General features: G+C 37.8%; 3 protein-coding genes across 3 annotated transcripts; 1 reads left to right on the top strand and 2 right to left on the bottom strand.

Annotated features, from left to right (window-relative positions):
- Positions 1 to 2173: 2173 nt before the first annotated feature.
- Positions 2174 to 7112, bottom strand: LOC137730236 (ABC transporter D family member 2, chloroplastic-like). The gene is made up of 10 exons (XM_088677390.1): positions 6925 to 7112; positions 6654 to 6843; positions 6481 to 6548; positions 5755 to 6081; positions 5498 to 5662; positions 4476 to 4704; positions 3667 to 3905; positions 3282 to 3567; positions 2917 to 3188; positions 2174 to 2546 (listed from the first exon to the last, which is right to left on the bottom strand). Exons 1-10 carry the CDS (start codon positions 7063 to 7065, stop codon positions 2379 to 2381), a joined length of 2085 nt encoding a protein of 694 aa, XP_088533516.1. The 5' UTR covers positions 7066 to 7112; the 3' UTR covers positions 2174 to 2378.
- Positions 7113 to 12301: 5189 nt separating this feature from the next.
- Positions 12302 to 13428, top strand: LOC148693784 (uncharacterized). Its single transcript, XM_088677075.1, has 2 exons — positions 12302 to 12650; positions 12694 to 13428. Exons 1-2 carry the CDS (start codon positions 12360 to 12362, stop codon positions 13297 to 13299), a joined length of 897 nt encoding a protein of 298 aa, XP_088533201.1. The 5' UTR covers positions 12302 to 12359; the 3' UTR covers positions 13300 to 13428.
- Positions 13429 to 14302: 874 nt separating this feature from the next.
- Positions 14303 to 21203, bottom strand: LOC137729711 (ABC transporter D family member 2, chloroplastic-like). The gene is made up of 11 exons (XM_088677270.1): positions 20705 to 21203; positions 20426 to 20615; positions 20239 to 20306; positions 18064 to 18390; positions 17808 to 17972; positions 16816 to 17044; positions 16234 to 16472; positions 15815 to 16139; positions 15451 to 15722; positions 14750 to 15074; positions 14303 to 14394 (listed from the first exon to the last, which is right to left on the bottom strand). The coding sequence occupies exons 1-10, from the start codon at positions 21050 to 21052 to the stop codon at positions 14898 to 14900; spliced, it is 2340 nt and encodes a 779-aa protein (XP_088533396.1). The 5' UTR covers positions 21053 to 21203; the 3' UTR covers positions 14303 to 14394; positions 14750 to 14897.
- Between the last annotated feature and the right edge of the window lie 1008 nt (positions 21204 to 22211).

Below are 22211 nucleotides of genomic sequence, written 5' to 3'. Positions count from 1 at the left end.
TTTTATTTGTGGATTTTGATGGATTTGCATAGTTTTTTCTTTTCATTTATCTTTAGATTGTTTTTATTTTTATTTAGATAACAACAGAAAAAAAAAATTTCTCCCTTCGAGCCCGCTAAAACATGATTCTGCATCTGCTCGCACTTTTTAATTTTTTATCCATTTTTTGTCTCCCTGAAGAATGATTGGTTTTGATTCAAATTCAATTTCGGGGCATGGACGAGTGATTCAATTGGATTTCAGGTGCAACTCAAATTCTTCTTCTTTGGTTTTGATTTTTTACCGTGGGTCAATATGTTCTTACGTTATAGATTATGGGTTTTGAATTTTGATCTTACTTTGCCGATTGAATTGGTTACCAAACTTCTGGGTTTGATTTGAAATGGAATATTTTCATAGCTCAAGTCAATCTGCAACTCTGTTGACAAACCAACCACTTCCATGGTAGATTCAATGAGTTTAACTGACCCTTTACCAAATCGAGGCATAAAAATATAAAGAAAAATAGTGGAAAGGGCAAAAGGTGTGTGAGTGAGTGTTGATTCACCAGTATTCGGACTAGATAAGTAGTTCTCATGTTGCTTACGGCTGAAATTTAAGAGGATTTTAAATAATACATCCAAATCTATGGCTAGTTAATTACGTTTTTTAAAAAATCCACCCAATTGTACGAATAGTGAGAATACCAAACATTTTTTAGGATTTTAATGAATGATCAATTTTGATAGATTTAAGGGTGTGTGGTATAAATACTAAATGCCATGAATCCAACTCTACCTCCTTTGATTTCTTTTCACGTTCATCATATAGAAGAGGAACAGTCTTCCTCTCTCAAACAAAAGAAGAACAGTCTTCCTCCATTCCTCAAGGTATTGCTTTTCTCTTCCGAATTTGTATAAGGACTCTTTATTATTTTCATGGTGCTTCAATATATAGTCGTCCTTATTAGCATGTAGACACAGTGCGTATTTGTACTCAGTCTGGCCGCTAATCTCCAAAAAATCCCCACCTTTCCCTTTCATGTGTTTTGTTTTGTTCTTATAGTTTAATTGATTTGTAAAGATTTCAAGTCAAATTTTGATTCAATTCCATGGACATCTCAAGAGAAGAGATAAGATTTGTGAATGCTAAAAATACACTACAAAATCTCTCAAAATCTCTCAAATTTCTCAACTTTTTAATATTCTTTGAAAAATTCCTACTTAAAACACTTAGGATTTTATAAACTTTTTTAAAATCATAATTGAATACACTCGAATTTCTAAGAAATTTAGGTCGAATAAAGCTCAAGACCACATGTAGCCCAGGCCCAAACCTCAAGTAATACGTTAAAAATGAAGAAAATTAGCTCGAGATTTAGGTGGTAGCTCTCGCACCAAGTGTGCTTAACTTACCGTCGAAGGAATTAAAATATAGAGTTTTGTGTATTTGTAAGAGGTTTCATTTTTTGTGTTTCATATAGTAGCCTACAAAGTCTTGAACTTTATCTTTCCCTCCTTCACATAGTGGATGAGTTCAATTGAAATGGTCGACAGAGGCTGATAATTCTCATCGGAGCAACTGTTCACGAATCAATTCGATGATGAAGCGAAACCTGATCGTAGGAGGGTACGTACGAGACTGTCACAAAAAATGGATTACAAAACGAAAAGTGTAGCTTTAGAGGACAACGACGAGAATTTTGCAAGCCTTAGAAAAAAGTTTCATTCATTGATCAATAATTACGTCACTAGAGAGCTCATAATTCATGCTGCTACAATTTCTTCACGAACTTATTGGCCGAATTTACCCTAAAACCATGGATTATGACAAGCAAATCAAATTCCGATCTAACATCGGAGATTTCATTGTTTCAAGTTCAAATCTTTTCCTCATTGTAGTCTCCTTTCGTATAAAATTGTTGTCGCTTGCAAAATAAATATCCCAAACCCTAACTTCAACACCTTAATCATAGAGTTGTTTGCACGTATTGATTCTTGGGTGCAAGCATCTATTGAAAATCATTTTGCAAGGGAAAATAATTTCCGCACACTTAATTCAATTCAAACACCAAAAATAAACATAGTGAAGAAAAGGGATGCACGGAAGTCACTTCACTTTTGCAAAGTGTACAACGTGCCTGACTGGAAGAGCTATAAACTGCTGCACAAACTGAAGGCAAACCGCTTGCATGTCATGTTTGAATAGTTTATAAGTGACATAAAGTGGAAAGTTTTGTATAGAATCTGATCATATATAAACTTATAAACCCTAGAAAGTTTTGCAGAAATTACATATGCTACAAAGTACCGGAAAACACTTGCACCACACCACAGAAACAGAACAAACAAGTGACCTAATGTAAGAAAAGGCAGCTACAATTATAGGTTTCATGAGTTTTATACTGTTTCTCGATTGATGGATTCAATGCTCCAATTGGGTTCGGCGCTGCTGGGTTCCTTGGTGGAGATCCGTAAGTTCTTCTTGTGGAAGTCGTATAGAGTTTGCCGGTGGCCAACGCTTATATATGTTATGCCTGCCTTTTCAATCTGCTGATATAAATGAACCTGCCAACAGAAGCACAACCGGGAGATCATCATTACGACTTATATCATGTTATCTTCATAGTGATTCAACAACCATGCTTCTAGGCCTCATGGGAAAAAATTGAAGCAGGTGGACATCCTGTGCATATGATATCGAATGAGTGGTACAAAACCAACATTTCGAAAAGATTTGGAACAAGTTCATTAGCTTATGCGTATCAAGGGATTATATACTAGATTATTCGTTTCAGGTGTTTGTGTGAATAGTGCGAAGTTTGACTAAATGCGTTAGGGACAATTCCCGAAGATGCTCTGGACTGAAAAGTCCAATACATGTGGGAAGGACTAGGAAGGTAAACAAATGAACCTTAAGGAAAAAGTGTGGTAATACCTCGTTGGCTTCATCTAAAGCACTGGTAGATTCATCCAGTAGAACTAATTGTGGTTTCGAAAGCAGTAAACGTGCAAATGCAAGGCGTTGCTGCTCTCCAAGGGAGAGAACACTAGACCATTCATGTGAAGTATCCAAACTACTGAATCGGGATAATATATAGCTAAGTCGGACATCCTCCAAAACTTGTATCAGGTCCTCCGTTGTGGGCTTACTAGGCTTTTCACTCGTATGTTCTGATTTTGTTGCCTGCTTCAAGAAAGGAAGTGACCCTGCAAGAATTACAATACAAGTGTCAAAGCTGATTATAGCTTCCTCAGCAGTCAGCACACATACCATGTGGCAAAAGGAGTTGAAGTTCATACCAGTTGGTTTAGTACCGTCGGCTGTGGAAATCGCATCCTCAGCCCATGTAGGATAAAGCAACTGTTGGCGAAGTGTTCCCAATACCATATAAGGTTTTTGAGGAAGGAAAAATATGCCTTCATAATTCCTATTATCTACCTCAAGAGCTACTACACCAGAAGAAATGGACGGTTGATTATCTTCAACGTCCTTCACATAGAATATGATTTTTCCTTTTCCAGTACTACAAAGACCACACATAGCTCTTAACAAAGATGTTTTACCGCTCCCACTTGGTCCTGTTACCTGTTCAAATGATCATGTACGGGAAAAGCTCTTCAGCTCCTTGTCAAGATATACTTAGTAAACTAATGATAACTTCAATAGAACAATGGAGTTACTAACCAATAAATGCTCATTCTTGTTGATTACCAACGATAAATTCCTAACCAATGCAGTACCACTTGGAGTCTCCACGGTCAAGTGCTCTATATCCACTAACTTTTGTAGCTTTTCTATGGGAATGGATCCATTTGACTCCGGTTCCGGTAAACCTTTGACATTACTATATATCAGACTTATCCCTTCTGAGGGGTCAGAACGGTGTTTCGGATTGCTGCCATCCAATAGATCGTCAAATTCACCTGTATGTTTCAATATCACTAGGCAAATAAGTATGTAAAGTTAAAACACACCTACGCCACTAAAGATCTCCTTGCGTGGAGTCAGAAGAGAAAGCATTGCCATATTGGACATCAGAAGTCAATTTATTAACAAGGTCAGACAAAATGACAAGGTACATATTATTATGAATCTGTAAACGATAGAATAAATCTAATTAACTTCAAAAGTCAATCTCAGAACTTCGAGTATTATGGTGAAAAGTAGAAAAGTTGAGTGGAAATTTTGGTCACATCCTAGTAGTTTTTGCATCCCTAGTTATAACAAATATTATTGAAGATGGCTTCAGATGACCTGAACAAGTACAAAAAATTATACGACGTGGGCAAATGATGTCTGTAAGAAAACGTGTCAGCATTTTGTCAATGTCTTTCTAGTGAGAGTCTAATGCATATTCATTCGATTTTAAGACCCCGTTATATCACGCAAATTAGACAGCTTCCTTATGAAGTTCTATCTGGTCAAATCAAAGTTACGCAACGGATCCTCATTATGTGTGTGTATATATATAAATAAAGATACAGAGACAATACCAAGTCGATCAATTACAGCTGCAAATGCACTGATAGTCTCAAATTGGTAGACAATAAGGGAGAAGTCTGCAAGTATATGACTGAAAGCAGATACTGACTGATTAATGACACCAAACGCAATTTTGCCTGAGAAATACATAGGGGCAACAACAGCTGCAGGAATAATCTGAATGAGATATCTGTATCCACTAGTGAAAAAATCGAGATTTCTTGAACATATCAACAATTTCTGCAAGGTAGGAATATGAGTTAAAACACAATCAGTTGGATGTGCATGGCATAACAATCAACACGCATAGTAATTTTAAATCAGTAAATATATTAAATGTAAACAGAACATGCTCTACATCAATCCTCGCAGGCATCTGTGTACCAAAAGTAACTTAAAAAAAACAGCAAGTCCTAAGCATAACTGTATAGTTCTTAGGCATAATGATGCAGCTCAGTCTCTTCAATGAGCCACAGATATCACAGTGACATCAACAGAGATCAAGACCTAGGCACTGAAGTCTAAATATCAGAAACAACGTGATCAATTTTGAAAACTGGAACATGATGCTTATCAGATGAGATACATGTATATAACGTACATAAGAAATCAAACGCATGCTTACAAATTAAATTATAGACGCTAAGCAACACATGTTTAACATCTTCACCTTTCTTGCTTCTTGAATAAGGGTAATGAGAGCCCATACATGGTGATACAATGATAATAAACCTATGTTGTGAACCCACTTCTCCATTGAGAAGAAAAATTACATGTAGAAAAACAGTTTTTTAGTGGATGTTGAAGTTGTTTATAAGGGTTATCCGTAGGCATCAATAATCCAATGACACCAGCGCATCTGCCATAAATTGATACAAGCTTATTTAAAGTAGATCATGTAGTTTAAAGTGAGTACACTAGACACACAACAATATTGCGTAAAATTAAATTTGTGAGAGAAAAAGGAGTCTTCAGTGTAAAGGAAGGAGTCTTCAGTGCAAGGGAAAACAGAAGAAGATGAAATTATTCATACGCTCATATTTTTGAAAGCACTTGTGAAGCGTTGTAGCAAAAGTTGCATTTCATTTGCTTCACCACTATAGAAAGCAATGGATTCAGCATTTTCTCTGACGCGCACAAGTCCATAACGAAAATCAGCTTCCTTTTTCTCTTGCATGAAGTTTAAAGAAACCAAATTCTGAAAACACAGAAACAACGTTGTCATTAAACCAAGTTCCAAATTGCATACAACATGGGAAATACTTCTTGGTTAAACAGAGGTAAAGTTACCTTCCCAAGAAAGATACTTATGACTGTTCCGCCAATTGAATATACAAATAGAACAACAAACAGCGGAGGATAGATACCGAATAAGATGTTACTGAACGAGATGAGATCTGTCACAGCACTGAAAACTGTTACGGAGAAGTATAGGGCAATCTCTGTGAACGAATTTAGATCATCAACAATGCGTTGATCTGGATTATCAATGATTGATTGGGATTGAATTTTATAAAAGGTTTGGTTGCTTAGGTAACGGTCCAGGTAATATTTTGTCATCCAAGCTCTCCACCTCAAAGAAAGAGTTTGTCTTGCATAATATCGCAACACAAAAATCTGCACAAAAAGTTGTCAACACATGTAACAAATCTATCAATATCAGTAAGACCAGGTCATTGTTTCCATGTCCACATAACTTCATAGGCAAACGAATCAACAAAAATCATACGAATATGAACCCATTGGCGATGATCAAAGTGCAAAGAAGGGGAAACTTGTGAACAGAATACCCGAAAAGCTAACCTAGCAACTTTCAAACTTTTTCCATTGTGGGTTGCAATTCACTGGCATAAACCTCTGGCAATAGTTTCACCATTCATTGTTCTTATGTTTTCTTCTTTTCAGACAAAATCTTAGCAACTGCCTTTTTGTATTTTCCTTTCTTGTGATTACAGGAGGATGAAGGCGAGGACCCCAAAAAAAGTGGAAAAAAAACTAAGCAGAGGAAGTACTCACCGGAATTCCACCGGCAAATGCAGCTAAGTAGTAAAGCAACTGCTTCGTGAATTGTTTTTGGTTCTTGTCTTCAAATTATCGTCAAAATCCAATTACGGAAGCAAAGAGGAAACAAATTTCAGTAAAAAATAACTTAATTAATTACCAATAAGATTAACAAATTAGAGAGAGACCGGCAATGGCGTTATAGAAGTCGCGGCCGAGGAAATTGAAGCCGACGCTGATACCGGTGGTGGCGAGAGTGAGAGCTAAGACTACGGCCAGCCGGATCCTCGCTTGCACCTTGTCATCGGAGGACCAATAGGGAGCCGCCACCTTCCAGAATCTTCGGAGAAGCGGTCGCAGTTTAGGCACCTCCCTTTGCTGCAATAATGCGACCAGCTCATGAGGAAGAATAAGAAGAATAGTATCAAATCAAAGAGAAAAAGTAAAGAGAGAGCGGACCTTTTCTGTAGCTGGCGGAACTGGCCGCAGCACTGTAGAGCCCGAGGTGGCTGCACAGCGCCCAGTTGATGATTCGCCGTCGTTGCTCCTCTCTCTCCTCCTCATCATCCAATTGCAGCCGCTTCTACTAGTGGTGGACATGGTGGACAATGATGGAAATCTGGAGAAGAGGAGCCAATGAGCATGCGAGGTCGTTGCTTCTCTTTCGACTCCGACGCTCTCACTTCAATGTGGCGGCAATGACCGTAGTTGGGGGAGTTATAGGCGGAGGAGGATCAGAGCGAGACGGTGCCTGCATTATCATTTTTTCCATTTGTCTTCTCTTTCTGTTTAATTCTCCAGTGATTGAACTGATTTTCCTTGGGATTTTCCTTCCATCCAAACAAGTCCAGTTGTGATAGTTTGATTAGCATGGCAAATGTCAAATGAAATGAGTATCTACCGGCAGACTGCAGTGCAGATTCTCTGAAAATATAAATTAACCATTTCAGCAGTTTTCGTCCAACGAATGAGACCAAGTATACAACGCCACCGCTAACGTAACGGTAATCCGTCCTCCTGCATATCAGCATATCCGCTACGTAAAATAAATTGTCCGAGCAAAGCAATTGATATTAAAATATTATTTTTTTAAAATTGAAAAAATAATTTCTGTTGGCTCCTTTTCTCCTTTTCTCCTGGCTCCTTTTCTCCGTCAATCTCTGTTGACCTCTTCCACTCCTCCCTCTTTTTGTTCGTCTATCTTTCTCTCTCGAATTCTCAGTTTCTAGCTCCCATCAATTCACCAACCTGATGGCAAGTTTCTCTCTCATCGCTCTCTCTCTCCCCTCTTTATATCCACAAAAAGATTAGTTCTTGAAATTCCTGAAGCTCGAGTTTCTTTACGTGGAGTTGAAAGCATTGCCCAGGATGTAATTTTGGGCTTGCAAATATGGTATTCGTACTGTGACGTTGAGAGGATAAGTGGGTAATTGGTGGATTTTGGGTTCTGGGCAGCTGTAGTTTAGCTCCATTGATATGCTGAGTTGCTGAGAAGAAGAAGCAAAGATGGGCAAGAGAAGAAGAATGTTTAAAATTGACTTATCCGAATTAAAAATCGATCAATGTAATTTTTGAATATCATTGTCTAAAATCAATATCGTCATTCCGATAAAATTCTATCAAAATTTTTGTTACTAGTTAATATAACACATATGTAGACCCACAAATATAATTAAATACTACCGCATTTAGACCCCTCACATTTATGCTTATGTGTTGCCACACTTGGGCCATGTAGACAAAAAAAATTAAGAAAAAAATTAACTATTACTTTGAAAAAATAATTTATTAATTAAAAAATGTTCATCTTCTTCTTCCCCTCCACCGGAGCATCCACCTCCATCTCCTCCTTTTTCCATCGCCACCACCCATTCAAACTTTAAGCAACCACCTCCACTCCTTTCCCTTAGAATTCTCAACCCAAATGATTTCCTCAAAATTGGAGTCGAGCTCGAGTGGGACGAACCTATATTCTGAGCTGGACGCCACACTCCATCGATCACCCTAAAATCCCTAATTCTTATACCACAAACCCATATTCTCAAGATCCCCAAATTTACACCATCGACAACTTACGAAAATTATCCGTGGGTTTCCACTTCCGAGCAACATCTCCAACTTCATGATTCCCCTCGGTTTCTCCTCACGCAATTGATCTGGGTCTCGATTCCACGGTCCAACCCTTATGAACAATTGTCAATGAGCTACCAGATTCAAATGAGTTTTGATTTTAATTAAAAGGAAGATTGACTTACAATCCCATTTGGTGTCATATAATCATATTTGCTACTGTGGTTGTTGCAATTGATGTTTTCAATTTGCTGTTGGGAATGCATCACATGACTATGTAGTTGCCATGGAATTCCAGGAGGATGACCCGCAGCACTCACCGTCCTCTCGTCCAATTCGTCATCGTAATTCCTCTGGGTTTTCTTTCTGGATTCATGGGATCGTAATCCCTCGTCGTCCCTCCCGTAATTTACCCTTCTGGGATTTTTGAGTCGCAAATTAACTCTTAATTTTCTTTTATTTTTTAATCCACGTGGGATTCACATGTGTGTCATATTAGCTTATTAACATAAATTTTGACGGATATAAATGACATTAATTTGCAGCACTCATATTCAGAGAATAAATTGATCGATTTTCAATTTCAAAAATTATCTTAATTGGATGATCGATTTCAAATACCATTTGTGATAAAAATGCATAGAATTTTAACCAACAAAGAATTTTAACCACGAGCATAAATTTTCATAACTTTAATCAAAACTTAACATAAAAGTACTATGATGCTCTTTACTAGAGTTTATGGCCCTTTTCCAAATAAAAACCCTTCTCCCATTTTTCTTATTCCCTATTTCAATTCCTAATTTTCCTTGCTTTAAAATTGGCTAAGGAATTAAGTACATTGTTTTGTTGTGCGTTGTGGGTTTGATTCGGATGTTTTTGTTGTTAATTCTTTGATTACTTACTACTCGAGGTGTGATGAGCGGTTTGGCGAGAGGTGTTTTTTTTTTTTTTTTTTTTTTTGGGTCAGAGGAGAATTTTATTACCACAAAACACAACTTACAACATGGGCCCAACACAAACTTAATTACAATAAAAAAAAACCCCAAAACAAAGAAAAACCAGAAAAAAGGCCCAAGAAGGCCCAGAAACCAACGAGCCACCTCCAGAAACTTCCACAACCATCACTACCCTCGGAAACAGGTCATGCAGCCGCTTCCCATCCTCCGTCCAGTAGCGCCTCCCCTGATGCCACTTCCAACCCTGCAATTGCTCAACAATCGAAGCACAGCCACAAACTAGAGATAATCAACAACCCAGTGAGTGGAGCTGATTATTGAAAGGAAGTTCGTGGATACTCACGAACAACACTATCGGAATCGATAGACAACCCGGAGAAAGTGGTGGTGGTTGTAACACCCTAGCCGGTGAAGACATTGGAGCTCTACACACGATCTCCCAAAGAAACATGGTTAACGAACGGATCAAGGGTGAATAGAGGAGAGGTTTACCTTCAGGAGAAAAGGAACTGGGAAGGCCAAAGTGAAAATTGGGGAGAGATAGCAGTAGAGGCAGGGAAAGAAAAAGGAAAAGAAAAAAGGAAACACACGACAACCGACCCCGGCCAAAGCTGCCACCAGAAAAATCCAAGATTGAAAGACTCACAATTAGTGAGAAACACTCTCAGGACAGAGAGAAGAACTCTCACCTTGGCGAGAGTTTTGTTTGACAGGATGGCGGAAAGAGAGATTGTGTAGTGGAATTCGATAATTGCAATTGCTTTGGAAAATTATGAATGCAAAAGTGAGTCAAACCCAATTACAAAGAGGGAAAATGGCTTATCACTTGTGCTCTTTAACCTCTTCTTTTTTCTATAACCCCCAAACTCCCTCCCGCTCTCTCCCTTCTTCTTAGCAGACTAATTTCCAACTAAGAAGCTATGCCGTTAACACCCAGAGACTCAAGTTTCCTTAACTGTAATTTCAGTCATGATCCTCTCTGCAAATACACCATGTTTCTTTGCAAGAACCAGTTGTAGGATAAGCCCAAAACTCTAAAGCTCCAAAAATTGATAATATTCAGAGCTCAGTTCGAAATTCCTAGTCTTTGTTGAAATGCTACATCTGGGTCAGGAGAGATAGTATAGTGTGCCGGAACACAAGTGATACATCATGTGTCATTATATAAGTTGTGAGGTATCTGTGTTAAAAATTAACAAATCAAGAAATAAAAATTATCACGGCATACATAATAACACGTGGTGTACCACGTAATGACCAGACACAATGAAAATTTTCTCCTGGGTTAGAAGCTTTACAACTGTCAGCCTAACAAATGGTGTGAACATAGTAGAGCAAAGTAAATAGGTGTGAACTCCAACAAAAGGCATTATAGTATTTTCATGTCAAGTTTTGGTTAAAATTGTAAAAAGCTATAATTGTTGGTTAAAATTTTATTCATAATCTAAATTTTAGCTATTTTTCCAAATTTTCCAGTGTTTGAGATTTGGACGTGGCAAATGCCAGCATGATATCAGACCACTGAAGTTGAATTTCAGTCAATTATTGCCCCATTGAGTAGTCTGGTACAATTGGGCCCACATGTAAACCAACTAATGGGGTTGGGGTGGAGAGGATTGTTGGGGTCTTGGGCTCGACTATGACATTTCAAGAGATTTACGTAGGGGTAGAGCTGAAAATTACACCATGAAGCACCTCAAATACAAAGAATCTCGTTGTTTTGTAAGAGGTGCCGTTTTTCTTTGTTTTAAAGATTAGTCTATGCCACTTAATACTACAGTTTATGGTATTTCTCTTCACTTGTAAGTGAAAAGTCTTAGATTCGATTCTCGCCAAAAATAAATTTGAACCACATTATTTTAGCCCATTGGGAGGCATAGCCTACCATTTCCCCTTAGTGTAGATAATATCGTTTGTTAATATATATATATATATATATATATATATATATATATATATATATTTTAGCATACAAAGTCTTGAAGTTTCTCTTTCCCTCCTCCACAGATTGGATGAGTTCATATGAAAATGTCACAAACTGAAACGTACCTGGCCGAGAGTTCTCACCGGAGTAATTGATCATTCATGGATCAATTCGATGATGAAGCCAAACCTAATCGTGGGAGGGCAGTACCAGACTGTCACAAAATTGGATTAGAAAACGAAAGGTGCAGTCTTCAGAGGACAACGACGAGAATTTTGCAAGCCTCAGAAAAATAAATTTCTTTCATTAATCGATCGTTACGTTACTGGAGAGCTCATAATTCGTGCTACTACAATTTCTTCACGAACTCATTGGCCAATTTCACCTAAAACCATGGATTATGACAAGCAAATCATATTCGATCTCACATCAGAGGTTTCATTGTTTCAAGTTCGTCTTTCCCTCTTTGTAGTCTCCTTGCGTATAGGGTAGTTATTGCTTGCAAAATAAATGTCCCAAACTCTAACTTCAATACCTTAATCATGGAGTTGTTTGCACGCATTGATTCTTGGGTGCAAGCATATATTGAAAATCATTTTGCAAAAGAAATAATTCCCGCACATTTATTCAATTCAAACGTCAAAAATAAACGTAGTGACGAAGAGGGATGCGCGGAAGTCACTTCACTTTTGCAAATTCTACAACATGCCTGACTGGAAGAGCCATAAACTGCTGCACAAACTGAAGGCAAATGGCTCGTATGTCATGTTTGAATAGTTTATAAGTGACATAATGTCACATTCCGGTCCGGGGGGACTAATTTTCGGGTCCGCTTCACCACCGTAGCACGATATTGTCTGCTTTGGGCCCCGACCACTTTTCTCCTACAATTCTTCCAATTTTTCTTTATACCATTTATTCTCATTTCTAGAATTTTCAAGATGGCAAAAGAGCATGTTAGAGGTCGTAATTGGACCTTTGACGAAGATATTGCTTTATGTTTGGCATGGATTTCGATTAGCAAAGATGGTGCCATCGGCACCAATCAAAATAGAAAGGTTTTATGGGGTAAAATCGTTGATAAGTTCCATGAAAACTCCAACGCCGGTCGAAGGGAAGTTGGTGGTGTTTATGATCGGTGGAAGATTATCAACAAAGCGTGCACTTTATGGAAAGGAAGCTTAGAGAGAGCCATGGTTGACATGCCTAGTGGAAGGGGCGCCTCAGAAATTGTGAGTTTATTTGTTGATATTTTAGTTGTCATATACATAATAGTATTTTGCAATTAATTGTTTTTATGTATTTGTTGCAAGAACTACACCAAAAAATCAAGCTTTTAAGTTGCATCATGCTTGGAACATCCTCAAGGATTGTCCGAGGTGGGGAACCGATGTGAACCAACAATGTGGAAGATTATTTCATAATGAAGCCCCACCCCCAAATGATGTCAATGAAGGTGTGAATTTTGCCGACAATGAAGGTGTCGAACAAATGACCCCAACTTCTTCTTTTGCAAGGCCCTCGGGTAGAGATAAGCAAAAGGAAGCAAAGAGAAAAGGGAAGTCCCAAGATCCAACACGTGCACAATTTGCTAGCGAAATGGCAATAATGAACGAAATCCAATGCCGTTGGCAAGAAGAATTAGCCCAAATGCTTTTGGCCATGAAGGAACAAGGGGATAGGGAGCAAGAAAGGTACGAAACAAATTTGATAATGGAGGACCTCGACAAATACACTCCAAAGAGGAAGAGATACTTACATGGTAAGCAAAAGGAAATTTTACGAAGGAATGCCACAAGGAGTATATTTCAAGATGATGATTCATCTCAAGACTATCACCCAAGTCCATCACCAAGTCAAGATGGTGAATATCATTATTAAGTTTATGTAGTCTATGAGTTTTCGATTGTATTAAGTTTATGTAGTTTATTAATTGTGTTTTTTATTTTTTAAGTTTATGTGGTTTATTAATTGTCTTTTTTATTTTTTAAGTTTATGTGGTTTATTAAATGTCGTTGGTATTAAGTTTATGTGGTTTATCTTGATTTTCATGTATTGATTTAGTGATTTTTCAAAATTTATCGGAATTTAAATATTTTTAGGTTAAAATGTTCATAAAATTAATTTAGGATAGTCTACATAATTTTTTTTTTTTAAAAGTTAATTTAAAAAAAAAAAAAGCCTTAATTCATTCTTTGATAATCTGGGGCTAAAATTTTAAGCCAGAAAGGTTGGAGTAGAAAAGCTGTTTCTGGGCTAAAACCTAAATTTTCTGGGCTAAATATTTTTAGGTTTTAGGTCACCATTAGAGATGGTCTTAGGGGCCCGACGTCCTCGTCGGCACACCATGCCCAGGGTTAGGCTCTAATACTAAATTGTCACATCCCGGCCCGGGGGGACCACTTCCCGGGCCCGCTCCACCACCGTAGTACAATATTGTCCGCTTTGGGCCCCGACCACGCCCTCACGGTTTTGTTTCTGGGAACTCACATGAGAACTTTCCAATGGGTCACCCATCCTAGGAGTGCTCTCGCGCGCTACTCACTTAACTTCAGAGTTCCCATGGAACCCGAAGCCAGTGAGCTCCCAAAAGGCCTCGTGCTAGGTAGGGATGGGAATATACATATAAAGATCACTCCCCTGAACGATATGGGATGTCACACAGAAAGTGGAAAGTTTTGTACAGAATCTGATCATATATATGTTAGACCAAGTCAGACTTATCGAGCATCCAACTCTAGTTCAAACTCTTCAGTTGGATATTCTAAAGTTCAACCGTTATCCAAGGACAAGTCTGTTAGGTCTAGGTTTCTTTTGAATGTTTCTTAGCTAAAGTCTGATAGCTTTGTATCATTTGAAATTCAAACTGTGCGTGTAAATGGGGTTTTTCAAAACCCTTCTGTAATCTGTAAACTGATATAAATACAAGCAATCCATCATTATCTGGATAGGAAAATTCAGCTGAAAACCTTAACACTATGTTTGGATGAGGGAAATAAACATGGAATTTTGGTAAAAGTCAGAATTTATAAATTAACAGGCACCAATTCTCTTGTTTGGATTCATAAGCATAGAAATTTAGAATTTCCGTATAAAAAAAAAACTTGGAATTCGGGACCTCCAAATCCCAAGTTCAAATTCCATGTAAATAGGTGTCATTTCTCAATTTCTATGATTGAGAGTTTAAAAATAACAAATTCTGTATTCAATTCCATTGTTCTTTTAGGTTAACCAAACAAGAAAACTTACAAATTCTAGAAAATAAAATCTCGTCATTTCAATTTCCGTCATTTTTAAATTCCTTAGTAATCTTAAATTTCTTCACCCAAACATAGTGTTCTTAGTTTTACAACATAAACCCTAGAAAGTTTTGCAGAAACTACTTATGATACAAAGGACCCGAAAACACTTGCACCACATCAGAGAAACAGAACAAACAAGTGACCTAATGTAAGAAAATGCAGCTGCAATTGTACGTTTCATAAGTTGTATAATGTTTCTCGATTGATGGATTCAATGCTCCAATTGGGTTCGGCGCTACTGGGTTCCGCGGTGGAGATCCGTAAGTTCTTCTTGTGGAAGTCGTAAAGAGTTTGCCGGTGACCGACGCTTATATATGTTATGCCTGCCTTTTCAATCTGCTGATATAAATGAACCTGCCAACAGAAGCACAACCGGGAGATCATCATTACAATTTATATCATGTTCTCTTCATAGTGATTCAACAACTATGCTTCTAGGCCTCCTGGGAAAAAATTGAAGCAGGTGGGCATCAGGTGCATATGATATCGAATGAGTGGTACATAACCAACACTTCAAAAAGACTTGGAACGAGTTCATTAGCTTATGCGTGTTAACAGTTTATAGACTAGATCATTCATTCCAGGTGTTCGTGTGCATAGCGCGAAATTTGACTATATGCGTTAGGGGCAATTCCTGAAGATGCTCTGGACCTGATGAGTCCAATACATGTGGGAAGGACGAGGAAGAACAAATGAATCTTGAAAGTCTGAGGAAAGAGCGTGGAAATACCTCATTGGCTTCATCTAAAGCACTGGTAGACTCATCCAGTAGAACCAATTGTGGTTTCGAAAGCAGTAAACGAGCAAATGCAAGGCGTTGCTGCTCTCCAAGGGAGAGAACACTAGACCATTCATATGAAGTATCCAAACTGTTGAATCGGGATAATATATAGCCAAGTCGGACATCCTCCAAAACCTGTATCAGGTCCTCCGTGGTGGGCTTACTAGGCTTTTCACTCATATGTTTCGAATTTGGTGCCTGCGTCAAGAAAGGAAGTGACCCTGCAAGAATTACAAAACAATTGTCACAGTTGATCATAGCTTCCTCAGCAGTCAGCAGAGTACCATGTGGCAAAAGGAGTTGAAGTACATACCAGTTGGTTTAGTACCATCCGCTGTGGAAATTGCATCCTCAGCCCATGTCGGATAAAGCAACTGTTGGCGAAGTGTTCCCAATACCATATATGGTCTTTGAGGAAGGAAAAATATGCCCTTATAATTCCTATTTGAGGGCCTCCGAAGTTCCCCATATTTATCACTACCAGTATCTACCTCAAGAGCTACTACACCAGAGGAAATGGATGGTTGCTTGTCTTCTCCGTAGTTCACATGGAATATGATTTTTCCTTTTCCAGTACTAAAAAGACCAGACATAGCTCTTAACAAAGATGTTTTACCGCTCCCACTTGGTCCTGTTACCTGTTCAATTGGTCATGTACGGGAAATGGTCTTCAGCTCCCAGAAAAGATACATTAACTAACGATAAATTCAGTAGAACAATGGAGTTACTTACCAATAAATGCTCATTCTTGTTGATTACCAACGATAAATTCCTAACCAATGCAGTGCCACTTGGAGTCTCCACAGTCAAGTGCTCTATATCCACTAACTTTTGTTGCTTTTGTATGGGAATGGATCCATTTGACTCCGGTTCTGGTAAGCTTTTAACGTTACTATATATCAAACTTATCCCTTCTGAGGGGTCAGAATGACGTTCCAAGTTGCTGCTATCCAACAGATCATCAAATTCACCTGTATGTTTCAGATATCACTGGCAAATATTATTGAAGTTGGCTTCAAATGACATCAACAAGTACAAAAAGTTATACAATGTGGGCAATTGATGTCTGTAACTATCCGTCTGAATCTAGGAAGGCAAAACCATGATTAGAAATTAAAATATGGATAAGAAAACATGTCATTTTTTTGTCAATGTCTTTCTAGTGAGACTCTAATCCATATTCATTCAATTTTAAGACCCCGTTATATCACGCAAATTAGACAGCTTCCTTATGAAGTTCTATCTGGTCAAGTCAAAGTTACGCAACAGATCCTCGTTATAACAGATATATAGATAAAGATACAGAGACAATACCAAGTCGATCAATTACAGCTGCAAATGCACTGATAGTATCAATTCTGTAGACAATAAGGGACAAGTCTGCAAGAATATGATTGAAAGCAGATGTTGACTGATCAATGACACCAAACTCAATTTTGCCTGAGAAATACATGGGGGCAACAACAGCAGCGGGAAGAATATGAATAAGATAGCTGTATCCACTGGTGAAAACCTCGAGATTTCTTGAACTTATCAACAATTTCTGCAAGGTTGGAATATGAGTTAAAACACAATCAATTGGATGTGCATGGCATAACAATCTACATGCAAAGTAATTTTAAATCAGTAAATATATTAAATGCAAGCAGATCATGCTCTAGATCAAACCTCGCAGGCATGTGTTCCAAAAGTAACTTAAAAAAAACAGCAAAGTCCTAAGCATAACTGTGTAGTTCTTAGGCATAATGATGCAGCTCAGTCTCTTGAATGAGCCACAGATATCACAATGACATCAACAGAGATCAAAACCTAGGCACTGAAGTCAAAATATCAGAAACAACATGATCAATTTTGAAAACTGGAACATGATGCTTATCAGATTAGATACATGTATATAACATAAAGAAATCACACGCATGCTTACAAATTAAATTATAGACGCTAAGTAACACATGTTTGGCATCGTCATCTTTCTTGCCTCTTGAATAAGGATAATGAGAGCCCATAAATGTTCGGCATCGTCATCTTTCTTACAAATTAAATTACATTTAAAAAAAGAGAGTTTTTTAGTGGATGTTGAATTTACTTATAGGGTAATCAGTAGCATCACTAATCGATCCAATGACACCAGCACATCTGCCATAACTCAATCCAAGTGTATTTAAAGTAGATCATGTTGTTTAAATTGAGTACACACAAAAATATTGCGTAAAAATAAATTTGTGAGAGAAAAAGGAGTCTTCAGTGTAAAGGCTAATGACTGCATGTAGAGAAGTGAAAACAGAAGACGATAAATTTATTCATACACTCATATTTTTGAAAGCACTTGTGAAGCGTTGTAGCAGAAGTTGCATTTCATTTGCTTCACCACTGTAGAAAGCAATGGATTCAGCATTTTCTCTGACGCGCACAAGTCCGTAACGAAAATCAGCTTCCTTTTTCTCTTGCATGAAGTTTAAAGAAACCAAATCCTGAAAAAACGGATACAATGTTTTCATTAAACTGAGTTCCAATTGCATACAGCATGGGAAAGATTTCTTGGTTAAACGGAGCTAAAGTTACCTTTCCAAGATAGATACCTATAGCTGTTCCACCAATTGAATATACAAATAGAACAACAAACAGCGGAGGATAGATACTGAATAAGATGTTACTGAACGAGATGAGATCTACCACAGCATTGAGAAGTGCTAATGATAAGGATAGGGCAGTTTCTGTGAACGAACTTAGATCATCAACAATGCGCTGATCTGGATTATCAATGATTGACTGGGATTGAATTTTATAAAAGGCTTGGTTGCTTAGATAACGGTCCATGTAATGTTTTGTCATCCAAGCTCTCCACCTCAACGAAAGAGTTTGTCTTGCATAATATCGCAACACAAAAATCTGCACAAAAAGTTGTCAATACAGGAAACAAATATATCAATATCAGTAAGACCAGGTCATTGTTCCCATGTCACATAACTGCATAGGCAAACGAATCAACAACAACCATACGAATATGAACCCATTGGCGATGATCAAAATGCAAAGAAGTGGAAACTTGTGAACAAAATACCCGAAAAGCTAACCTAGCAACTTTTAAGCTTTTTCCATTGTGGGTTGCAATTCACTGGCATAAACCTCTGGCAATAGTTTCACCATTCATTGTTCTTTTGAGGTCTTCTTTTTTGACAAAATCTTAGCAACTGCCATTTTGTATTTTCCTTTCGGGTGATTACACAAGGATGAAGGCGAAGACCCGGGAAAAGGGAAGAAGGGAAATAGCAAAAAATGACCCATTTTCTTAATCTTAGGACTCAAATAGGAAAAGCCGGCCATGCACAAGCCATGCACACCAGGCACAAAAGTGAAATGACGAAAATACCCACATATAAATTGTAAAAATTCACAAGTAATGACGTCAATTTTTTGATTTTGAAGAGAGAGCTGTGAGCTATGAATTCTAGGTTGGCTCAGATCTATGAGCATATCATATGCATGTCACTGAAAAAGATGATTTTTAGATTCAGGTCAAAGATTTGTCTTCCCTTTATGCTTATTCTCAAACTTTAGAGAGAGAGTGTGAGTGAAAAATAAACTCAGCCATCGAGAAGCGACAACGACAATTACCACCCAGCACCACGTCGCTTCATATTCGAATTCGGTGCGTCCATCGTTCATTGTGCGGTCAGTTTTTGTCAAGTACTGTTTATATTTAATTTTAAATACAAATATTTAAAATGATTTCTGGCCGCACGATGAATAATGGACGCACCGAATTCGAGGATCCCCAAGATCCCCACAAAGAGGATCCGGAGGGGATCCTCTTCCCGGATTTCTTTGCCGCCCAAAAAGAACTGAGCTACCGACTCCCACGAAACCATTTGATGGCTAAACTATTAATTCAAGGAGGATCCTGCATAACCATTTCATAATGCCAGAGACCGTCTTCAAAGCCACGTAAATATATGTGGGTCCTTTCCTAGGAAATATTTATGTAGAAATATGAGGTGAGATATGAAGGCAATTTGGTTATTTTAAGTGTTAGAAAAAATCAATCTATGAAAGTTTTGAAAGATAGTTGATACCTCACTTTTAGATTACATGAGATAAAGAAAAATGATACGAGTGTAACCATCTACAAATATGATAAAATATTTTTAACCTTCCATTGATTCAATAGTAGGACCCTATACATCGGTGTGAACAAGTTCAAATTGTATGCTAGACCTAGAAATTGAGGTTTCAAAAGGTAGCCTAGCAAATTTTGAGAAATACGGGTGTCACACTTAATAGAAGGGTGATAAAACATGGGAAATAGTTATAACAAAACAACTTCGGATGAATGTGCTAGCCTTTGGTGCCCATATGTGGTATGCATGCTCTGTGCATATTCAATTTGTCCTCTTTCAGTCTTAAAATTAAGTAAGAGCTCGTTTAGATGTGCTTTTAAAATGATTGAAAGTGTTTTTTGTGAAAATATTTTTAAAACCATTTTTAGTAAAGATGCAAGTAAATCCTAAAAAAAAACACTTAAAGTGCTTATTGGAATAAACACATAACTAGTGCTTCTTACAGAAAGCACCTTAATGATTTTGAAACCCAAAAATATTTTCTCAAAAAGTGCGTTCAGTCATTTTAAAAGCACATAAAAAATAAAAAAAAACCCTAAATTGATCATTTTTAGCAATTTCCCAAAAAACTAAACTGAGGGATGGGTAACTAAGTGAAAGTGCAGCAATTGGTGCTCACCGTAATTCCAAAAGCAAATGCACCCAAGTTGTAAAGCAGCTGCTTCGTGAATTGTTCTTGGTTCTTGTCTTCAAATTATCACCAAAATCCAATTTCGGAAGCAAAAAGGACCAAATTTCAGTAAAATAAATTAACTTAATTAATTACCAATAAGATTAACAAATGAGAGAGAGAGAGAGAGAGAGACTGGCAAGGGCGTTATAGAAGTCGCGACGGAGGAAACTGAAGCCGACGCTGATGCCGGTGCCGGCGAGAGTGAGAGCGAAGACTACGGCGAGCTGGATCCTCGCTTGTACCTTGTCGGAGGAGGACCAATAGGGAGCCGCCACCTTCCAGAATCTTCGGAGAAGCGTCTGCAGTTCAGGCACCTCCCTCTGCTGCAGTAATGCGACCAGCCCATGAGGAATAAGAAGAAAGATAATCAAATCAAACAGAAAATGTAGAGAGAGAGAGAGAGAGAAGGGACCTTTTCTGTATCTGGCGGAAATGGCGGCGGCGGTGCAGAACCCGAGGCGGCTGCACAGCGCCCAGAAGATCTCGAAGAAGAAGGTGATGATTCGACGTCGTTGCTGCTCTCTCTCCTCCTCATCATCCAATTGCTGCTGCTTCTGCTAGTGGTGGACACGGTGGACAATGATGGAAATCTGGGGAAGAGGAGCCAATTAGCATACGACATCGTTGCTCCTCTTTCGACTCCGTCGCTCACTCTCACTCCAATATGGCGGCAACGGCGGCGGTTGGCGGAGTTATAGGCGGAGGAGGAGCAGAGTGAGACAGAGTATGTTTGTTGTACCTGTGTAATCATTTTTTCCATTTTTTGCTTTATTTTATTCTCCAGTGATTGATTATCCTTCCATCCAAACAAGTTTTTGTGTGAGAATTTATACTTGCAACTATCAAAATGAGTGTTTTCTTGCAGTGCAGATTCTTAGAAAATATGCATTGACTGACCAATTGATATTAAAAATTATTGTTCTACCTTTTTCTTAGTCAAATTCTCACAACTAAGACCGATCCGAGGATAGTCAAGGTAAGCGCCGTCTAGGGCCCTCACTTCGGAGGCAACAAAATTTAAAAATTTATATATACAATTTAAATTAATAAAAATATTAACAAAATAAAATTATGTAAACTGAAGTGTACATTTGCATCTAAAAATGCAAAACGTGTAATATTTGTATATCTTTTTGTACTATTACTTTTAATAATATTTGATGTTAAAAATAAACATTTTCATGTATTTAGCGAATTTTCTATTTACGTATCAATGTACAAATAATCGAGGTTCAAAAAGCTCTAGGGCTTGCTCGCCTAGATCTGAAATGCTTGGGCTGACCCTGCTAGAAACCTCTCCATCTCCTCCCTATTTTTATCCGTCTATCTCTAGAAACCTCTGCCTCTCCTCCCTCTTTTTATCTGTACTCTCTATCTTCCTCTCTCTTGAATTCTCAATTTTTACCTCCAACAATTCACCCACCTGCTGTAAAATTTCTCTCTCATCACTCTCTCTTTCTTTTCTATTTCCATAAAAAGATTAGTTCTTGGAGTTTTTGAAGTTCGAGTTGTTAGAATCACAATCCTTAGCAGGAAATTGACCTAAGTTGAGCAGCTATGGTAGCAATGCAATGGAGAAGAAGAAGTTGGAATTGGAATATTCTTTCTATTAGTTCAAATCTAACCGTTACAATGAATGTGTTGAGAGATATATACCACTAGTCAACAATCTAGTGTGTGATTGCCAGTTGTACAACTTCAACAAACTTATTGAAATAACTCCCTACAACACTTGGCCTATTACAATTGAACCCAAAGATCCCAAATCATTAAAATTCAGTCCCCAATTCACTTACAATTTAACCCTTTAACTATAGCTAATTACTATCCTTGTGATTGAAGTAATCACATATATGCAATTCATAACAACACTTTTTCCTTAAGAAAACCTTGTCCACAAGGTTCATAGAGAAAAATCA

The sequence above is a fragment of the Pyrus communis genome, chromosome 10 (genome assembly GCF_041283825.1).
Source record: "Pyrus communis isolate YQ-2024b chromosome 10, ASM4128382v1, whole genome shotgun sequence".
NCBI classification, from domain to species: domain Eukaryota; kingdom Viridiplantae; phylum Streptophyta; class Magnoliopsida; order Rosales; family Rosaceae; genus Pyrus; species Pyrus communis.
This window is presented reverse-complemented; position numbering and strand designations above follow the sequence as displayed.

What these genes read in the sequence shown, in the direction of transcription:
- LOC137730236 (XM_088677390.1), bottom strand. Translation starts at nt 7,065, where the DNA reads ATGTCCACCACTAGTAGAAGCGGCTGCAATTGGATGATGAGGAGGAGA. An exon ending in TAAGTATCTTTCTTGGGAAG is followed by an intron (nt 5,663 to 5,754) that starts GTAACTTTACCT and finishes CTGTGTTTTCAG; the next exon opens with AATTTGGTTTCTTTAAACTT. An exon ending in AGCTGTAATTGATCGACTTG is followed by an intron (nt 3,906 to 4,475) that starts GTATTGTCTCTG and finishes TGAAACATACAG; the next exon opens with GTGAATTTGACGATCTATTG.
- LOC148693784 (XM_088677075.1), top strand. Translation starts at nt 12,360, where the DNA reads ATGGCAAAAGAGCATGTTAGAGGTCGTAATTGGACCTTTGACGAAGAT. An exon ending in GAAGGGGCGCCTCAGAAATT is followed by an intron (nt 12,651 to 12,693) that starts GTGAGTTTATTT and finishes TATACATAATAG; the next exon opens with TATTTTGCAATTAATTGTTT.
- LOC137729711 (XM_088677270.1), bottom strand. Translation starts at nt 21,052, where the DNA reads ATGGAAAAAATGATTACACAGGTACAACAAACATACTCTGTCTCACTC. An exon ending in CATTTGCTTTTGGAATTACG is followed by an intron (nt 18,391 to 20,238) that starts GTGAGCACCAAT and finishes CTTTTTGTGCAG; the next exon opens with ATTTTTGTGTTGCGATATTA. An exon ending in GGATGGTACTAAACCAACTG is followed by an intron (nt 15,723 to 15,814) that starts GTATGTACTTCA and finishes TAATTCTTGCAG; the next exon opens with GGTCACTTCCTTTCTTGACG.